General features: G+C 31.6%; 1 protein-coding gene across 1 annotated transcript in view; it reads right to left on the reverse strand.

The window, feature by feature from the left end:
- Positions 1-11,671: 11,671 nt before the first annotated feature.
- The window catches only part of LOC111637757 (pre-mRNA-splicing factor SLU7-like), a 30,860-nt gene continuing 22,337 nt past the window's right edge, over positions 11,672-20,194 (reverse strand). Inside the window, exons 9-11 of the mRNA XM_023383320.1 lie at positions 19,866-19,930; positions 16,556-16,660; positions 11,672-11,893 (exon numbers count right to left, since the gene is read on the reverse strand). Of these exons, the coding sequence (XP_023239088.1) occupies positions 16,595-16,660; positions 19,866-19,930 (131 nt within the window). The 3' untranslated portion in view covers positions 11,672-11,893; positions 16,556-16,594. The remainder of the gene's footprint in view (positions 11,894-16,555; positions 16,661-19,865; positions 19,931-20,194) is intronic.

Raw genomic sequence — 20,194 nt, forward strand, 5'->3', positions numbered from 1 at the left:
GAAAATGTCGAACAAATTTTTTTTGTCGACGTATTTATATTTAATTTAGGCATTGGTCTTTCTCTTTTAATAATGTTTTCTTTTTCATTATAAGGTCTCGAGCCAAAACTTTTTGAAATAAATTTTCAATATCACAAGTACATTCTAAATCGCTAGCCACGATATAACGGCTAAAATTAAAAATAAAATTATTAAAACTTACTTGTTAAAATAAAATGTGTGATGATATACAATTATATATACCTGGTACAAAATATTCGATTGTATGAATATAGTTTGTGAAGAAACGTACATAAAAATAGCATAAGATATTCTTTACTTTTTAAATATTAAAACAATCCACTTAGTTAAAATTGCTCCCTATCACTGACTCGTGGATGGAATCAGAGACGATCTTGGTAGGTGTGCGGTGCGTGCATGCCTGCCAAATCCCGAGGGTGCCGAAACAGTTAACGTCTTTTGTCGTGTCACTAGTATATCTCAAAAAACGCGACAGGGTTGTTGTAAATTTTAAACGTTTCTCATCATAGCTGTAAAAATCTAAATACGTTAAACTTAATAGATTTTCCTTTTGTTTTCTAACTAATTCGTTTTAGAACCAGGTGTTGCCCACGGAAATTTCCAAAATTTACAAGTTTTCGGTCTCTCTCGTCGAACTGAAAAAATTTCTGTCTTTATTACATCTAATACAGTATTTCGAAGAAATCAGTCCCCACTGTACTCGGCTATAGATTGGTTCGGTTAAGCTTTTGTTTAAGTAATATTCCCGCTCTTTCATCAGGGTTTTGTTTACTTCCCCAATTCCCTAATCACTTAATTATTTAACTACTTCATAAGTAGAAATAAGTCGAAACTAGGTACTTTGTACTCGAATATTTGTAGTCTTGGGAAAAAAGTGGAAAGACAAATTTTTACGACAACGGATACATATATCGTAAATTTAAGGAAAATAAATTCTAGAGCCTTTTCTGTACCTGGTGCATCTCACTTTCATTAAATTTAGTTGTAAATTACGCTGTCGAAGTAACGGTTGATTTTTTTAACATTATACAAGAATTGTACACGTTTTTTTTTTCTACATCCCCTTAAAGATGGGGTGTACGAAATCGTAATATCACTGGTTTAACATCGAAATCCGTGAGTAATATAAAATCGGAGAGCGGAATAAATATATCAAATATTTTAATGGATTTTTCTAACTTCTGTCAAAATTCTTATTGGTTGGATTAAGTTATAAATCTAATCGTTATTCACGTAATCGAAATATCTAGTGGGCAGGCGGCTAACAGCCCAGAACCGGTCCTTGATAGAATTGGAATCGTTATATGTGTGTAGCTTCCACCCAAGGTCGTAGGCTTCCACCGGCTAAACCGAGTGAGGTTGGTGCTCTGTAAAGCGCATGCGCAAATTTGGCTTTCTGGAATCTGACAATACAGAGATTCCACTCCGCCACTAATATTCGAATATACAATCAATCAATCAATATTTCTTTATTTAGCACCAATTGGTGCGTTCTCAGCACCATATGGTACATAGCTGAGAGTTTTTCTGTACAGTTACATATTATAGTACATATTATATTACTTATATGATACATATAGTATTGCATATATATTAAGATGNTCAGCACCGTATGATACATAGCTGAGAGTTTTCCTGTACAGTTACATATTATAGTACATATTATATTACTTATATGATACATATAGTATTGCATATATATTATGATGTTACATGATGTTACATATATATTCGCGTAACATTATATTTATACATATGTACAAATTTACTAAACAGAAATAAGCAGATATATTTATACATTTATACATATTTAAAATAAACAAAATAAAAGTACTTAACTTAATTAAAAACTAACTTAACCTAAATATATTACAATCAGTCTGTTGTTTAGCCTGTTATTGAGTCCAGTATAATACTATTGACAATAATCGAAGTTCCTGTTTTCAAGAGATCCTGTTGCACAAAATAATTTAACGAATAATTAGCCTTGTGCACTTTAGCAGTTCTTGCACTCAGCTGCAGATGAGATGTCATGACACATTATCTTCTAGGAATTTCTAATATTCTGCATCATATTGACAAACATCCTTTGTCGTTTGAACAGAGATCACTTGCTTCGGCTGTCATTGTCACTTCTAGTTGCTGCCAAGTATCTCCGCTGGTATCCAATAGTATTACAGAAAACGTTTTTGCATATTGTTACTGTGATTTAAATTTTTACATTTGTCACCATTCATATTATTAGCTTTGTTATGAAGTTAAAGTTCTTTATAACTTTGTGTTAATAACTTTATCTCATAGGTGTCTTCGTTTTATTTTAATATGTGTGATGTCATTGTAACCAACTTTCAACCACTGTCATAGATCCTATTAGACATCTAAAACCATACAGGAAACAGACAAATGCAGAAAACCAAACTATTTATCTAACCAAAATCATTATAAAGATAATAACACAAATTGGTGTTATTCCGTTCAGAGATATATATTTATGCTTTATTGATTTAGAAATAAGCAAATAAAACAGAAAGTCCAAATTATGTACCGAATTATTCAACAACCTATGTTATGGTAGTCATACAGAGACGGTGTTTGAAAAAGGAATTCATTTAGGGATTTTCTTATTTTGAATTCTACGATTTAAATTTTTACTTAAGAGTTACAACAAGAACTATCCTAATATTACATGGACAGAACAAACCTAGCTTCAAAACTCATGCTTTACTACCAACCAGAAATACCAGTGTCAAAATATATAACCAGTCTTATACAATAAAATGTTAAAAGTAAAAGGATTGTTAATCCCTAGTAGCGAGATTCGCTATTTTCTGGTGTTGTTTAGTTAATTGCTGGAAAGCAGAGAAAATATCTCTGTATTTTATGAGTTCTTCATATTGACATGGCCAGTTTAGGTTGTATTTGGATGTTAAAATTCTTAGGTTAAGTCTCTCAGCTTCCGATGAAATACAATAAAAGATATGGTGTTCAACATCACCCAGTAATCCACAAATAGCACACAGGTCATTTTGTTTATTCGTAAATCTTTGCAGATACTTAGAAAACTTCCCATGCCCAGTAAAAAACTGAGTAATGGGGGAACTTGGAATTACCCATTTATATCTATCATGGTAGTCTTTAATATTGGGTATAAATTTGTATGTTATGTCGTTATGCTTAGAATCCCATATAATCTGCCAACGATGTAATAGATCTTCGTATAATAATTTTCTAATGCCTTTCCTACATACTTTATCATAGATTGTATCTAATGTTTCATCGATTGCAGCTTCTTTAGCCAGTTTGTCCGCACGTTCATTACCTGCCGTGCCCTGATGTCCTCTGATCCAGGATATTGTATAGACGTTGCCGGAGTTATATATCAAATGTCGTATGGTTGTTGCAATCGGATGAAGTTGTTTGCTGCAGATAACCTGTATTGCTGAAAAAGAATCGCTGAGAATATGGACATTGTTGTTGGTAAAATTCTGTTCTGTCCAGTCAATAGCCATTTTAATTGCAAGCAGCTCTGCTTGAAATACATTACATGTTTTTTGTAGTTTTCCCTTTTGAGAAAAAATTTCATCGCCATTACAATATGCGACAATAGCACATCCGATTGAGTCATTTATACCTGAGCCGTCAGTATATACCTCAATATCAGAATAATTAGGTGGATAAATGTTAATAATATTATTGATGTAAGGTGGTAAGTTGTTGGTGATAGGACTTAAGGCTTCATAGTTATCTGATCTGAAGCTACAGGTTGCAGTATTAATATCAATTCCCTTTTTAAGTTGTAGTAGATTGTATTCTATTTGTATAATCTCTGTTATTGGTGGTCTTCTAGAAATCACTTGAAGGCTACAGTTTGGGGTTGTCCGATAAGCTTTAGTTATCAATAGTAGTGCTTTCCTCTGAGAGGATATTAGTTTTCTTTTTAAGTGTACTTTTTGAACAGAGTTACCCCAGCTACCACACCCATAGGTAATAATGGGGATATATATCTGATCATAAATGACTCCTAAGGCTTCAGAGGATAGTCCCCAGTTCTTGCGTGCTATTTTCGAAAAAGCTTGAAATATTAAAGATGTTCTTTTAGCTACAAACTTAATGTGCTCATCCCATCCTAACCTGAAGTCTAGCCATACTCCAAGGTGCATTTCAATGCATTTCTCTATTTTAATGGAGTGATTGTTCATTTTTATGGTGGGTGTACGTAAATATAAATTAGGTTTCCTTGGCCTATTAAATACAATACCTGTAGTTTTAGTTGGGTTAAACTTTAATTTATGCTTGATTCCCCAATGATAGATCTTATCAAGTATGCCATTGCCTCGTTTTTCTAATACTGCTCTAGCTCTACCACCAATCATAATTAGTACATCATCAGCATATGCCACAGTCGCATCTTGTCCAAAGTTATCTTCTAAGAAGGCATTGAAGGTTAAATTCCACAATAGTGGACCACATACTGATCCCTGCGGACATCCGCATACAACCTCACTCTCCACTTTATAAGTACGATATTCTAAAATGGCTGCGCGTGTATTTAAATAATTAACAAATAAATTATCGATATCGGCTGAACAATTCGTGTTTCTTACTTGTTGTAATACAAACGGCCACCAGGCACTATCAAATGCTTTTGATATGTCAAGGCTAATTGCCAAGACATATTTGTGTTCTTCAAGTAAATATTTGATTTTATGACCAGCATAATTTATTGCATCACTGGTGGACATTTGTTGTCTGAATCCGAATTGTCTGTTGTTTAATAGGTTATTTTTCTCGACGTGCCATGTTAATCTGTCAGTAAGCAGTCGTTCAAGCACCTTGCCGAGTGTTGGTAGTAAAGAAATCGGTCTTGTTTCATTTGGTTTATTAGGTTTAGGAACAGGTACAATCTTGGCAATTTTCCATCTAGTGGGAAAAATGCCATGACGCAGACATATATTGTATAATTGCACGAGTTTTTGTGGTATCATTTCCCAAATATTTTTTGCTATTTTTGCTGTTATTCCATCGATACCAGGAGATTTACCATCTCGTAGCCGATATATTGCATTATTTATTTCCTGATATGTAAATCCAGGAGAATTACCTGTATTCATTTGTGTGCTTACATTTTCTCTTAAAAGCTTTTGCCAAGGAGTATCATTAGCAGCATTGTCAGAAATACAGTAATTATTCATTCGTTGTTTCAGTATATCCAGGAGATTGATATCAGGCGAAGATTGATTTATTATTTGAGGATCTTCATTTATCAGTACCTGTTGTTTTCGCAATTTGTTTGTACAGAGTTTTGTCAGATATCCCCATGAATTTGCTGATGCTGCAGTGCAGTATTCTCGCCAAGACTTTATTTTTGCAATCTTTATTTCTTTTTTATATTGGACCTGATGTGCGTAATATTGTTGTTTTAGTGTAGTACGGTTCGGCTCATTTCTGCATCTTTGGTATCGTCGTCGCAAGAAATTATTCGTTTTTCTTAGGTCCGTGAGCTTATCACTCCACCACGGCACAGATCTTAACCTTGGTTTGGTTTTTGGAATATATCTGCGACAGGCATATTCAATTTTATTAATATTATAATCTAAAGTTTGCTCATTGTCTTCTTTACTGTTGATACTATATGGTAATAGATTATCCAATAAATAGTATCGCATGCCTTCCCAATTTGCCATAGCAAGGTTAAACTTTGTTTTGTTTGCAGAGGTAATTTGTGCACTGTCGTTGTGTTTCAATTGATAAGAAATATAAGCATGGTCGCTTAGGCTATTTTCGGGATGTACTCTCCAGTTTTCAATTTCATTGTCGCATCCAGAACTGCAAATTGCAACATCTATCCAGGTTTCCCCTTGTCTTGATACATATGTGGGAGGTGAAAAATGATTATTTAGTATCTGCAAACCATTGGAGGCTATAAAGTTATCAAATAAGTCACCGCGCTTATCATATTGATCTCCACCCCAAGTAGGTAAATGTGCGTTTATGTCTCCTGCTATAACAAATTTAGCATTACTAAAATTATTTAATATGTTCTGTATTTTATCTATTATTTCGTTAAGGTTCAAATCCCGTGGGCAATATATGTTGATAATTATATATGTGTTGCTATTAAAATAAATTTCATTGCAAACGATATATTCAGTGGACAAAGTTTTATGGTGAAGAATAGTATAGTTACTATTAGTAACAACGTTAATAGCCCATGGATAGTTATTTGTGCCCGTAAGAATTGAATAACGTGTAGGTAAACAAGCCGGGTTGTTTATACAATAGGGTTCTTGTATTAGTAATATATCATAATTGTGACTGATAGATGCAAGAAGGGATGTAGCTGATATTCCTCTTCCTAAGTTTATTTGCAGAAAACGTATATTGTTGTTACCGTTAGACTCCATATTCCGTTCGTTCAATGATAGTGTTTCTAGTTCTATTAAAAATGGGACAGCAGTTATCTCTTGCATTATGATTTGTATTATTAAATTTGTTGTGACAACAGTTGATACATCTAGGCTCGTTATTTTTATTAGGGCATTGTTTGTATGTGTGTTCTCCAGCACATTGACTGCATGTTGGAACTTCCTGTTCGCAGTATTTAGTTGAATGTCAATATTTACAACAACGAAAACATTGCATGATCGGACAGAAATCTTGAACACGACATCGCGACCATTGCAAATTTATTTTCCCCATCATTAATAGATATTTCCGTATCTGTGGTGATACTTCTATTGCCCAGTTAATAAATTGCGCATCTTTACGTCCCATACTAAATTTTATCTTAAATTGTTCTTTAAATTCTGTATCTGAGAAGTTTTCATGAATAATGTAATTTTGTTAATATATGTGATCTAGTAACTCTTCACGTCGTATTTGTATAGGTACAGAATAAAGCACTACATGGGGGGTTCCGCTTTTTAGGTTTTCTAGTAACAAGTTCAGGGATTGTTTCCTGCACACATTTCTCCAGCTTGTTTAGATCATTCTTGTTATTTAGATGAATTGCAATTCCTCCACCACCTATACGCCGTATTCTTTCGACACCAATACCTAGCGCAATAGGGTTAACATGCTGCTGTATAATTTCCTGCGTATTTTCACTATTTATATTATCTTTTTTATGATAAATTAATAAGACATCCTTTGAAGGCTTATCTCTAATATTGAGATTTGCAGGAAGAAAAGCCTTTCCTGACTTTAGCACAGTACTGTATGAAGGTCTAATAATTTCTTCGTTATTAGTTTTATTTCCTAACGTATCAATTTTGTTATTTATTTCCTTAAGCATAGTATACATACTATTATCTTCATATATTTTTATTACTCTATTCATACAGTCTAGTATGAAATCTGCATGTCGAGTTGTGGAAAATTTGCAATGTCAGTTTTCAATATTGTAATCTTTTAACTCAGAGATTACTTCATTTGCAGCTTCACGTGCTGTATTGATAGGATAACTATCAGCCATTATAAAATATATAATATTATACTAAGAATCACGCAGAAAACAGTTAAAATGCAAAAAATCAAACTATATAATTATCCCAAATTATTATAAGTACAGTATAATAATTGAATTCCTTATAATTTCCCGATTCCAGAAATATGACTAGTACTTTAATATAGTACTTTATGCTATATTAAATTATAAGTAAACGAATAAAAGCGAAAAATCAGAATTGTTGATTGTAGAGGTTTTTTGCCATGGCAACCATTCGAAGTGGAAAGTTGAAAATAGAATTCAATCTAAGAATTGCCATAATTTAAATTCTAGTGGGCCAATCTTAACGAAATTTTACGACAAAGTTACTTAAAAAGTGCTATAAGAACCACCTAAATGTTATATCAATAAGACTAACCGGAGGCTCAAAACTTGTGTTCGACTCTCGACCGGAAGTGGTACCGATATTTCGATAAATAATAGGTCTAAGTTTCTGATTTTTGGTGACCACTATTGTATAAGGATCGCAATGAGGACCCGTAAAAATTACAGTATAACGAACACTCTAAGTCCGGATAACCGAAAAATTACAGTTTTTTATATATAATTTAAAAAAGGGGTGAAGATCAAAGTCCTACTTGACGTAATATTGTTCCATCCACCTTTCGACGCACAAAATACCAAAAAATTGTAACCGCTAATTCGTATTAACACAAAAAACAGAAAATAAACCAGGAGCACATACTGAAGCAGCTTATCCAGGAGCACATTCGATTCCACCTTTTTATTCGAATATACAATAGCAATCTTATTTTTTTCTTTTTTCACGTGTAGTATAAAAATTTGTAATAAGATACATAATGCGGTTATAATAAAATATTGCGCGATTATTTTCATATAATTAAAATTAATAAGTATTTTATATATATATATATATATATATATATATATACTAGCTGCACGGACCCGCCTCGCTTAGTTTTTAAAAAGTAACGATAGTGAGGATTAAGATAATTACATTATAGCCAATCTTACCCGTTTTCACAGAATGGACGAATTAGGTCCCCCGTTTCCAGACTAATTAGAGACCTGGTCCCGATTCTATTTCTGAACGTCTCCTGTTCACGTCCAGTCAAACGAACTATTTTCAACGTTTCTGGAACGTTTACGATCGTTCTATAATCGAACCAATATTCGAATTTTATGTTCGAACAAAACATTCGAAATAGAAAGCCAGTTTCAACCACTTTCGGCCTCATATCTTCCGCACTCTTATAGCTATCGAGACGCAACCCCCTAGTGCACGAATGAAGACTTGGGGCTACTACCACATACAAACACCATTCACGTGCGATGTGTAGTTTTGGCGAAAAAGTGAAATATAGGGACATACATGTCCATTTTTATCTATATATATATATATAGATAAAAATGGACATGAGGCCGAAAGTAATTGAAACTGGCTTTCTATTTCGAATGTTTTGTTCGAACATAAAATTCGAATATTGGTTCGATTATAGAACGATCGTAAACGTTCCAGAAACGTTGAAAATAGTTCGTTTGACTGGACGTGAACAGGAGACGTTCAGAAATAGAATCGGGACCAGAAAGTGTTAATATAATGCGGCATGCAAGATTTACAGGCGGTTTTTTGCGCTTTTTCGGCAAATCGAACATATTTTTATGCTCATGTAAAAATTCTCTAAAAACGTCTGGAAACGGGAGACCTAACTCTAGCATTTTGTGAAAACGGGTAAGATTGGCTATAATGTAATTATCTTAATCTTCACTATCGTTACTTTTTGCCCACAGATAAAAACCCAGCGAAGCAGGTTCTTGCAGAAAGTTTTTTATAAAATACAAGGGAAGCAGCGCTTCCAACGCTTCTAATGACGGCACGCCACTGGGTGACACATCCACAGAGCCACAACACTGTTGTGGCTCTGTGGATGTGCCACACGTTCTACTAATGCGCTAAATACATCGTTGAGTGTCATGTGTACGTGCGTCACGCCGTAGCCTGTATGACTGTTTTTTTTCATGAAACGTATACGTTTAGACACCATTTTAGTCGAAATTTACTTGGATTTATAATATAAAACTCTATAAATATAATTTTCACTAATATTAAGAACCAGAGTCCATGAAATATATCGTATTTAAATCAAATCTAGAGCCTTTTTAGAAGATATCGAGTGTTTAATATAAAGTACAAAGAAAATTTTTGAAGTAGATCAACGTATCCCATCCTTAATCAAGTGATATCATTACCGCAATTTATAAATTAATTTTTCCAAGAAGTTGACTCATTCTCTTAATCGAGTAAAGTTATTATTATAATTTACAAAACGTTGTGACTATAAAATTAAATTAAAACAAATTTTTTCCGAAAACTTTACGTAAAATTCAAAAAACATTTGCTCGAAACTTCCATTTTTTTGTGTCCTAATTATGATTTTGTTTCTGTATTTTCGCGTGGATCCTTACCGAATTTATTTGTCGTTACGCATAATTTACGAGTTATGCGTTACTTTCACGTTGTAGTATCCATTACGCGTTACGCGCGCAACATATGTTAATTAGCGTGTGTTTTGCCTGTATTACGCTTACCTTAAGAAAGCTTGGCTGCGCTTAATGTAAGCGTAACTTATACACAACGACGTATACGCAATTTACACTTCTCTTATGCACAAATTACTCCACAATTGAAAGAATTAATCTCACAAGACACGGCAGATACAATGGGCTGAGTGCTCATTTTCGTCAAAAGATTATTAACTAAAGAAGTGTCAGAAGTGTCAAAGTTTACATTTATCCTCCGAAAAAGATCGCCATTTTGTTATTATTCAAAGCAAACCACGTCTTTTCACGTGGGTCGATAACCTAAGTGCACAAATAAATTCGTAAAGCAGGTGTATTAGTAAAGTGTAGTATTTAACTCATTCACGACACGTTGTCGCCCCTAGTAGATCCCATCATTGGAAAACTCCGAAAATCACGATCGATAGAGCGCTACATGCCAAACATTGGCAAAACTTTCGAGCATTCATGACGATTCTCGGAGTGAGTAACAGTAATGTCTTCTGAGAACAGTAGGATGCAGCGTTTTTTAGATGTTTCGGAGCAGCGAGTACACATATAAACGCATCCCCTTTCTAAATTTAACAACAAGAAANTCGAATAACAGATCGTATTTCACAGTTGGCAGGCGACTCAATTCTCTTAAACATTATAAACTTATACAGCTCAGCACACAGACAGAAGATACGACTGCAAATGGTGTCTAAACGTGCACAAAGCATACTCGTAGAAGACACACATACGCACTGCTGAGATCGCGCATCATTCTCACTCTCATTTACAAACAGACCTTATTTAAAAAATAGCCTTCGTTTAAACATTATTTTAATTTCTGGGGTCATTATATTTTGTTTCAGTTCTTTCCTTATTTTGGGAAATTTTTGTTAGAAGGGCAAAAATCCTATTCCCTCCACTCAAAATAAACCTCCATTTAAAAACTGACAGCTGCCCTTGCTTATTGTTCTTTATGTCGGCAGGTTCCAGTCAAAAAATGGCATTTGCAATTTGGCGAATAAAATAAAATGATCAATTAAATCATATGTCACATGATAGTTTAATCAACCAAATATTAAGAATAATTTTGTTAAATCATTATGAAGAATTGTTGGTTAAGCAAGTGTTAGCAAAATAAGTATACAGGTGAGTACATAATGAAGTTACAAATGTGATATCGGGGAGACTATACACATTTTGAAGATAAATAAAGACTTAAGCATAAACATAAATAAAAACTGGTTAAATATATTATAGATTAAAACGTTTTTAAAATATTTTTATGTAAAACACCACCAGAAGGCCGATCTAGAAACAAAAAAATTGTTAATTTTAAAATTTTTTAAATAAATAAATTCGACTTTTTTAAAGATGTGAATTTACATGCTTAATAATGTTCAATTTAATTAAATTAGTTTTTAGTTTAACGGCATTAAAATAAACTAAATTAACATATAATTTTTTTAAAATGTCAGTAAAGTTGCCAGATTTTATGCTAATTCAATGCAAAAAATCTGGTTGATACAGGAAGTTTTTCTCAGCTTAAAATTCATCCATGGTAAACTAACCTCCGATAAATATATAGCGAGAACGCCTGCTGTCTACCGCCGAACAATTTCCACAACGTGTTTTAAAAACTTTATTACGAGCAGAAACGTACTCGGTATTTTACATATTAAAAATAGCATAAATGCCTTTTTTTTCCTTCCTTGAAGCGTAAGTCTGTTTGTACGTGTGAACGAACTCGTGTCATATTTCTCTTAAAAATCTGTAAACTAGTCACATACAGAATTCGACTTAATAACTTAAGTCATCGTCATTGTCCAGTGGCAAGATGACTACACGCGAGGCCTGGAAAAAAATAATATTTTGTCAGTTTTCAAGCAACAAAACTTGAATATCATCAGTTACATGATTAATTCAAATTAAAAACATATTTCAGACATTTTTGTTAAAGAGTCAAAAGTGAAGTTCTTAATGTATGTAACAAGATACTAAATTATATATCTTCTTTTGCATGAATACATATACTTTTGTTCAGTACCTTTTGTCTACAAGAGTTACAAAGGGTACATATTTACTATTTTCATGGCCTAAAATATCTGTCAAAAACTATTTTCAGAGAAAAACATGACCTGGATGGATGGACCTGATAATGGAGGTTTGATGATTGGCATACAAATAATTGGAATTCTACCTTAACAGTAAATTTACAATAATTTTCATTCATTTAAATTGAAATATAAGAATAATTAACTCCAATGATGATAAAATCAAATTGACCAGTTTCATTTCTTTAATATTTTTATATATACTAAGATTATGGGCTATATATAATATTTTGGAACAAAAAAACCCATTATAATTATCCAATTTTGGTTAATTCTATAAAAGTCATAAATTTCTATAATTTATCCAAAATGAACTTATGAGAAAATCAATAATAGTGTCTTTTCTTCATATAACCATTAAGAATGGCATAATGAAAAGAAGAATGAATAATGCTGATGCAAAAATCAATACAACGGAAAAAATTCAAACACCACTAAATAACTAATTTTCATTTATAAATACATTCTGTTTCAATAAAAAATGATTAGGAATAATAGTTTTGAAACTTTCTCTTAAGGTGCACCTATTCAATCAAATTTCTGAAATGTAAAAATCGTATTCAAACTACTTTGATAATGTGGAGCAGACAATTTATCTTTTCAAAGTTCTTGAATTTGAGAATTCTAAAGTAGAATGTTGTTCTACTAGATTCAAGGTCTTAAAACCTCCAACCAATCGAAATAAAGCATTTTTGTCATGTAACAAAATGGCAATTTGGACAAAGAATATGGAAAACTGAGTAATGGTCAAGGTCTAATCTTTGAAATATGGCTTCCAGTTATTATTACAAGAGAAATAAACATATGGTATAACTCATAGAATTGGTACAAGCATTCTCATTCAACATCAATGACATTGAAATAAAAATTAAATACATCGAGGACAGTATTTGGTTGAATATTTCAAAATACCATAAAAATGAAACAATGGCATCAGTAGTGTATCAATTTAAGTGCTGTTGATTCTCATAACTTATATTGCCACCTGAAAATATCTATTGCAAGGTATAGACAAGTTTGTCAACGTTCATTTATTAAATCTCAAAAGTACTCTATAACTGTGTAGATGAACATCATTTTCAAAACTTTCTTTATTTCCATTTTTTGATGCAAAAAATTTGATCATATCGATATGCCTTTAGATTCCTGTTCAAATTTGAGTAAGCAAAATATTTAGCAGACATATTAATAAATGTACTGTACAGTATATATAATAGGCATTATACAAAATTATCCTACTTTATTAATAAAAAAATTGCATTACCTGTTTAGCAGCTTCTTTTCCACTATTTCCAGTGCAATAAAAATTCTTGATGAACAAATGACAACATTTATATTTCCAAAGACCGTCACACCAATACGAACCCCAAACAGACTGTTTAAGAAAGTAAAAAGTTCAATGTTAGAAAAAATTCTTTAATTAAATTTAAAAGTAATTAATATTGTAATTTATAAAAACAAATTATAAAAATTTCTTTTTTCAGAAAACATACCTATACTTACAGAAAACTAATAATGATCAATTACTGTATTTTTTAGAAGCACAAAGCTTTATTTCAATATTTAATACAAGTGACACATTTCTATTTTACAGATGTTTGTTTATTTATTTTAATTAAAAGTGATATTAATACAATTTTATTGTAATCGCTCCGTAGACTGCATTTGGTAACAAGGATACACTACTCAAATATCTTATAATCTGCAGCCAAATTTATTATCAATTTCATATCAATTTCAAATGCTTTCGGTCATCTTTAATGACCTTTATCAAAAACTAACAAAAATCGAAAGCATTCGATTTTCATTCGTTCTTGATAAAGGTCATTAAAGATGACCGAAAACGTTTGAAATTGATAATAAATTTGGCTGCAGTTTATAAGGTATTTGAGTCGTGTATCCATTTTATTGTAATTTTTTAATATTCTTATATAAGTTTAGTTACAAAATTTCTACATTTTTCCATCTTTTTCACCATTTTTAGCCATATGGTGGTGTGAGCAGTTTCTAGTAGCTTCTCCAAATACAATTTTATTTCCATACTTGTATTTAGTTCATTTTGTAACATCTTGCAGCAAAAACATTATTATGCACTTTGGCATAATTTATGATTTTTAATTTCTCAGAAATTTTATAAGATTTTGTATTTTTTTAAAAGCAGACATCTTGGAATGTGTATTTTTCTATCATGATGTCTAATCAGCTTCAGGAAGTACTTTTATTTTTTTATCTATCTGATTATGTGTGTTTCTAAACTAAAAGTGTTACAATTTCAGTGTGTGATTGTAATTTGAGAAATATGATAATCTATTTCTAATTTATGCATGATTAATTAGCCAATGGCAAAATTTAAGAAGTTCTTATCTGGTCAGCAAATTCCTTTTTTTTATTCTTGTTGTTGAATGAAAGTATTTGTAATCTATGAAAACAAAACAATCTTCCTGGCATCATTTAATATAAAAAAAACACTAAATATTTAAATTTAAATTACAGTTATGATTTTCGTGTAAGACAGCGCTGTCCAACTGGCAGCCCGCGGGTCGTATACGGCCCGCCAAATAATTTTTACGGCCCGCGAGTGCATTTTACTATGAATAAATTTATGTTACTAAATTATTATTATTAATATTAAAATTATTTTACTACCGTGTTTTTCCGAAAATAAGACAGTGTCTTATATTAATTTTTTCTCTGAAAAATGCGCTAGGTCTTTTTTTGGGAATGTCTTATTTTTTCCAGGAAGAAGAATTCACATTTATTATTGAACAAAAAAATTCCCAAGTCGAACTTAGACGAGAGTGACCTATATCCAGTGTGTTGAACTGTCGCCTTTTTATAGAGTCAACATCGGACTCGCTGACCAATTAATGCTTACTGAACTGTAGCACTATGCAAATGTCATGTGGTTTATCAACCTTCTTGGCCCCCGAAATGTTTGGTGAAGAAAATATGGCCCGCGCGCTATGATAAGTTGGACAGCGCTGGTGTAAGATGTAATCATAAAATCTGTATTATTATTTTGCATTCTACTCTAATAAAGGTAATGCTTTTTTAGTAGATTCAATCAATCATCTGGAACAGTGGTTCTCAGAGTGCCATGAACTACTACTAGAAGTGCCATAAAATCATTTTGATACTAATTTTTTCATTTATTATTATGTGTACATATTTTTTATATATAAAAAAATTTTATGTATTTAATGCTATATTATATATATATATATATATATCTGATGTGATAGTAACTTGCCAATGTGCCACCAAAATATAATACAGTAGAGTCTCAAGAACGCGGCCGAATGTAAACTGAAGGGTGGCCGAGTTTGTGAAAACGCCGGGTTATCGGGAATGGAATTAAAAAAGAATAAGTAAGAGTGTTTCCTTAAAAAATACTGTACTGTACTTGTACTGCCCAAATATTCTTAAACAAATAAAAAGTACATACTTTATGAAGGCCTTTACTACATAAAAATGAAAATTAATGAACACACAGTGTACAGTAATTTACCTGAAAGACCAACCTGAGAAAAATACTTTATGAGCCATAAAGCTGTCTATAATGAAAATTAACTAAGGGGTTTTTTTCACCCTGCCAGGGTGTGGCCGAGTTATTTGGACTGCCGGGTTATCGAGTGCCGAGTTTTCAGGACTCTACTGTATTATTAATTGCACTACTAACTCAAGAAAACCAAAAACAATCGATCTAGAAACAAAAAAATTGTTAATTTTAAAATTTACAAATTAAGGTGCTAATTTATATTTTCTTTTGATATATTTCATCTAANACATGAAAACGAAAATTAATGAATACACAGTGTACAGTAATTTATCTGAAAGACAAACCTCAGAAAAATACTTTATGAGCCATAAAGCTGTCTATAATGAAAATTAACTAGGGGGGTTTTTACGCCCTGCCAGGGTGTGGCCGAGTTAACCGGACTGCCGGGTTATCGAGTGCCGAGTTTTTGGGACTCTGCTGTATTATTAATTGTACTACTAACTCAAGAAAACCAAAAACAATTGATCTAGAAACAAAACATTGTTTATTTTAAAATTCACAAATTAAGGTGCTAATTTATATTTTCTTTTGATATATTTCATCTAATATATTAATTATATAATTTTACATTATATTATAAAATATAAAAAAGTAATATAAACTTATCTACTAATTTACAAAGGTTAGTTGGTTTAGTGAGTTTTGCATAAATCGAAATAATCTAAGCCAAAAACTAAAATATACTTATCCAAGACTTCATATTTTCCCATATAAACATTAATTTCTTAATCAAAGATTAGGTAATTGTAATATTGCATATGGAATATTACATTTTATTTTAATTTTCTTAATGAAAAGTAAAAGGTATTTCTGTAATTTGAAATATAAAACACACCTACTTACTGTATGATTATTGATAAAAACATCATCATCTCATTTAGATCAAACTACCGGTTTCTCAGTTCCTTTCAAAATGACACCATGCCGAGAACATTCTACATAATCCTCCTGAAATATTTATCAAAAACATTAATATTTAATAAATTATGTACAGTTTTTATATAAAAAATTAATCATCAGTAAATTATATATAATTTTAATACTTGATTACTTTATACACAAAGTATTTTCCTGCTGACATACCAATAAAAGTATAGCCACAGTAACAATAAATAAATTTGAACAGACACAATCCAGAAAAGATTAAGCAACAATAATATTATCAACAACATTTCAGAAAAAAACAATGTGGTAAAACAATGTGGTTTATAAGTTTCATATAGTTGTAACCACTTATATTAATAAAACAAAAAAAAATTGAAAATACACTTCAACACATCAATGCTATAAAAAACGAAAGCTATTTTTTAAATAAGGTCCGTTTTTTAATAAGAAAAAAAATACTGTATATCTCATTTAAATATATTTTTTCCCATATTCTACATACTTTTATCTACTTTTCTACATAATTTCCATTTTTGTTCAAACATTTGTCGTACCGCTCAACAATTTTTTGAATTCCGACTTCAAAGAAATCTGCCGCCTGTGAAAAAGCCGAATCCATGACTGCAGTTTTTTCTTCATTGTTGAACAGTTGGACACCAAAAAACTCCTTTAAGTATTTCAAACACAAATTATTTATTGTATTTAATCAGAAACTTGGCAAATCTTATCATAAAATTTTATTCAGTTGATACGTATTCGTATCATTTATACACGTTTCAGGCATTTCTTGCGCTTCTTACTCCTTTAAGTATCGTAACAAATGAAAATCACTTGGTGCAAGGTCTGGACTGTAAGGCAGATGATACAGTTGTTTCCGTCCAAAAGAACTAATTAGACCTTGTGTTTGTGCAGAAACATGTGGTTTTGCATTGTCATGGAGCAGCATCACATAGGAAGACAATAGACTATACCGCTTGTTTAGCATGTCATGCCGGAATTTTCTCAAGGTGACATAATAGCCATCAGAATTGATTGTTGTGCCTCTCGGCATAAAATCCACTAACAAAATTTTTACCTGTCCCAAAAGGCAGTTGCCATAATTTTCTGTGCTGAAATGGACTGTTTGGCTTTCACTTTGGTTGGCGAAGATATGTGTCTCATTCCGTTGACTGTTGCATGGACTCAGGAGTCATGTGAGACATCCAAATCTCATCTCCTGTAACGATGTGATCCAACAATTTGTCTCCTTCCTTATCGTATCGAGTCAAAAACGATAAAGCACTGCCCAATCTTTTTGTTTTGTGATCGTCAGAAAGCAGTCTTGTAACCCACCGATAATACAATTTTCGATAATTCAGTTTTTCTGAAACAATGGTATACAAAACTGATCTTGAAACATGTGAAAATTCAATTGGTAACATTGAAATCGTGAATCGTCGGTCCTCTCGAATTTTGTTATCCACATCACAAACCATATCTTCAGAAATCCGAGAAGGTCAGCCAGGGCATGGGTTATCATGCACATTAACCTGCCCATTCTTGAACATTCTCACCCACATTTAAACTTTACTGTCACTCATAGCATTATTACCATAAACTTCACAAATCTGATGGTGAATTTCCGCTGCTGCCAAGTTTCTAGCACTCAAGAATCGAATAACAGATCGTATTTCACAGTTGGCAGGCGACTCAATTCTCTTAAACATTATAAACTTATACAGCTCAGCACACAGACAGAAGATACGACTGCAAATGGTGTCTAAACGTGCACAAAGCATACTCGTAGAAGACACACATACGCACTGCTGAGATCGCGCATCATTCTCACTCTCATTTACAAACAGACCTTATTTAAAAAATAGCCTTCGTTTAAACATTATTTTAATTTCTGGGGTCATTATATTTTGTTTCAGTTCTTTCCTTATTTTGGGAAATTTTTGTTAGAAGGGCAAAAATCCTATTCCCTCCACTCAAAATAAACCTCCATTTAAAAACTGACAGCTGCCCTTGCTTATTGTTCTTTATGTCGGCAGGTTCCAGTCAAAAAATGGCATTTGCAATTTGGCGAATAAAATAAAATGATCAATTAAATCATATGTCACATGATAGTTTAATCAACCAAATATTAAGAATAATTTTGTTAAATCATTATGAAGAATTGTTGGTTAAGCAAGTGTTAGCAAAATAAGTATACAGGTGAGTACATAATGAAGTTACAAATGTGATATCGGGGAGACTATACACATTTTGAAGATAAATAAAGACTTAAGCATAAACATAAATAAAAACTGGTTAAATATATTATAGATTAAAACGTTTTTAAAATATTTTTATGTAAAACACCACCAGAAGGCTTAAATTCGTTTCAATTTTTGTAACTATTCTACGTAATTATGTAAATTTCGACCATTGCGAACAATCCAAATCAACGCTTGATAGTTGAAAGTCCAAACTAAACCAAAATTAGAAAGGGTTATACTTGAAAAAATTTGTCTAGAAATTTGACTAAAAGAAGAATTTTATAAAATTTGTGCAACATAAATCTGCCAACTGAAGTACTTGAATGAACTTGGAAAATGTACATTCGTCGTCTCTGATAAAAGAAAGAAGATATATAATAGTAAGACTTTTATTCTGCTAATACCAAACAGTTCATGTATTTTTAATATCGCTCTATCATTTTAAATAGATGTACAAGAATTTTACTATGTCTCTATAATAACCTCATTCTTCGAGTTTGTGAAATACAAACTTATTGTGTACAAGTGCCATATCGGGAGAAACTGGTACATGCAAGTTATATACATGTATTTTAAAATGTTTGTACAAATTACTTGTAAAAAATATTATTTAAATGCTGTATACACTATTTTCTTATTTTAGTTGACTGATGAGGGGCAAAAAAGCCCGAAACGTGTAAATGATACCGTATCAAGTAAATAAAAATGGAAAAGAAGCCATGTGATTTGTTAATAACACAATCTCGTGTTCAACACTTGTAAATAAAATCAAATTATTAAACCAATTCAATGTTTCTTCATATTTACTCAGCTTATATCATAAGAATTACATACAAACATTCTATTTTTGAAGTTTAGGAAAAGCTTAGTAGTTCTGTGAAAAATGCCAATGTTGCATTAAACGAATATTATATCTACATTTTTGTGTGCTTATCATTATTGTGTCAGTGCAAATTATAATTTTTTATATCATCAATAGACTTAAAATATATTTTGTGGTAATACAAAAATAATATTAAGATAATTACCTTTCGTGGAAAAGTAAGGTTTTTTGGAATGTTCACGCGTTTCCCATATGCTTGCCAAGCAAACACTAGAAAAATTACAAATGTTTATAAATTAAACTTCACAGCTTTTTTGTAATTCATAAAAAAACTTTAAAAATCTTGTCAGCAATTCTTGTGTCAATACATGTTTTAAAATTAAGTATTAATCTTAAATAATTTAAATATTTAAATGATTCTTCTAATAGCATTAATAATTAATTATATAGTACTCTACACATTTATATATTTACAAGATTTTTTAATTTGACCGTACAGAATATAAATTAATTAAATCTAAAGATAATTGCTTT

Source organism: Centruroides sculpturatus, unplaced genomic scaffold, assembly GCF_000671375.1.
Source record: "Centruroides sculpturatus isolate CEXI.00-Female unplaced genomic scaffold, Cexi_2.0 scaffold1145, whole genome shotgun sequence".
Taxonomy (NCBI): Eukaryota; Metazoa; Arthropoda; class Arachnida; order Scorpiones; family Buthidae; genus Centruroides; species Centruroides sculpturatus.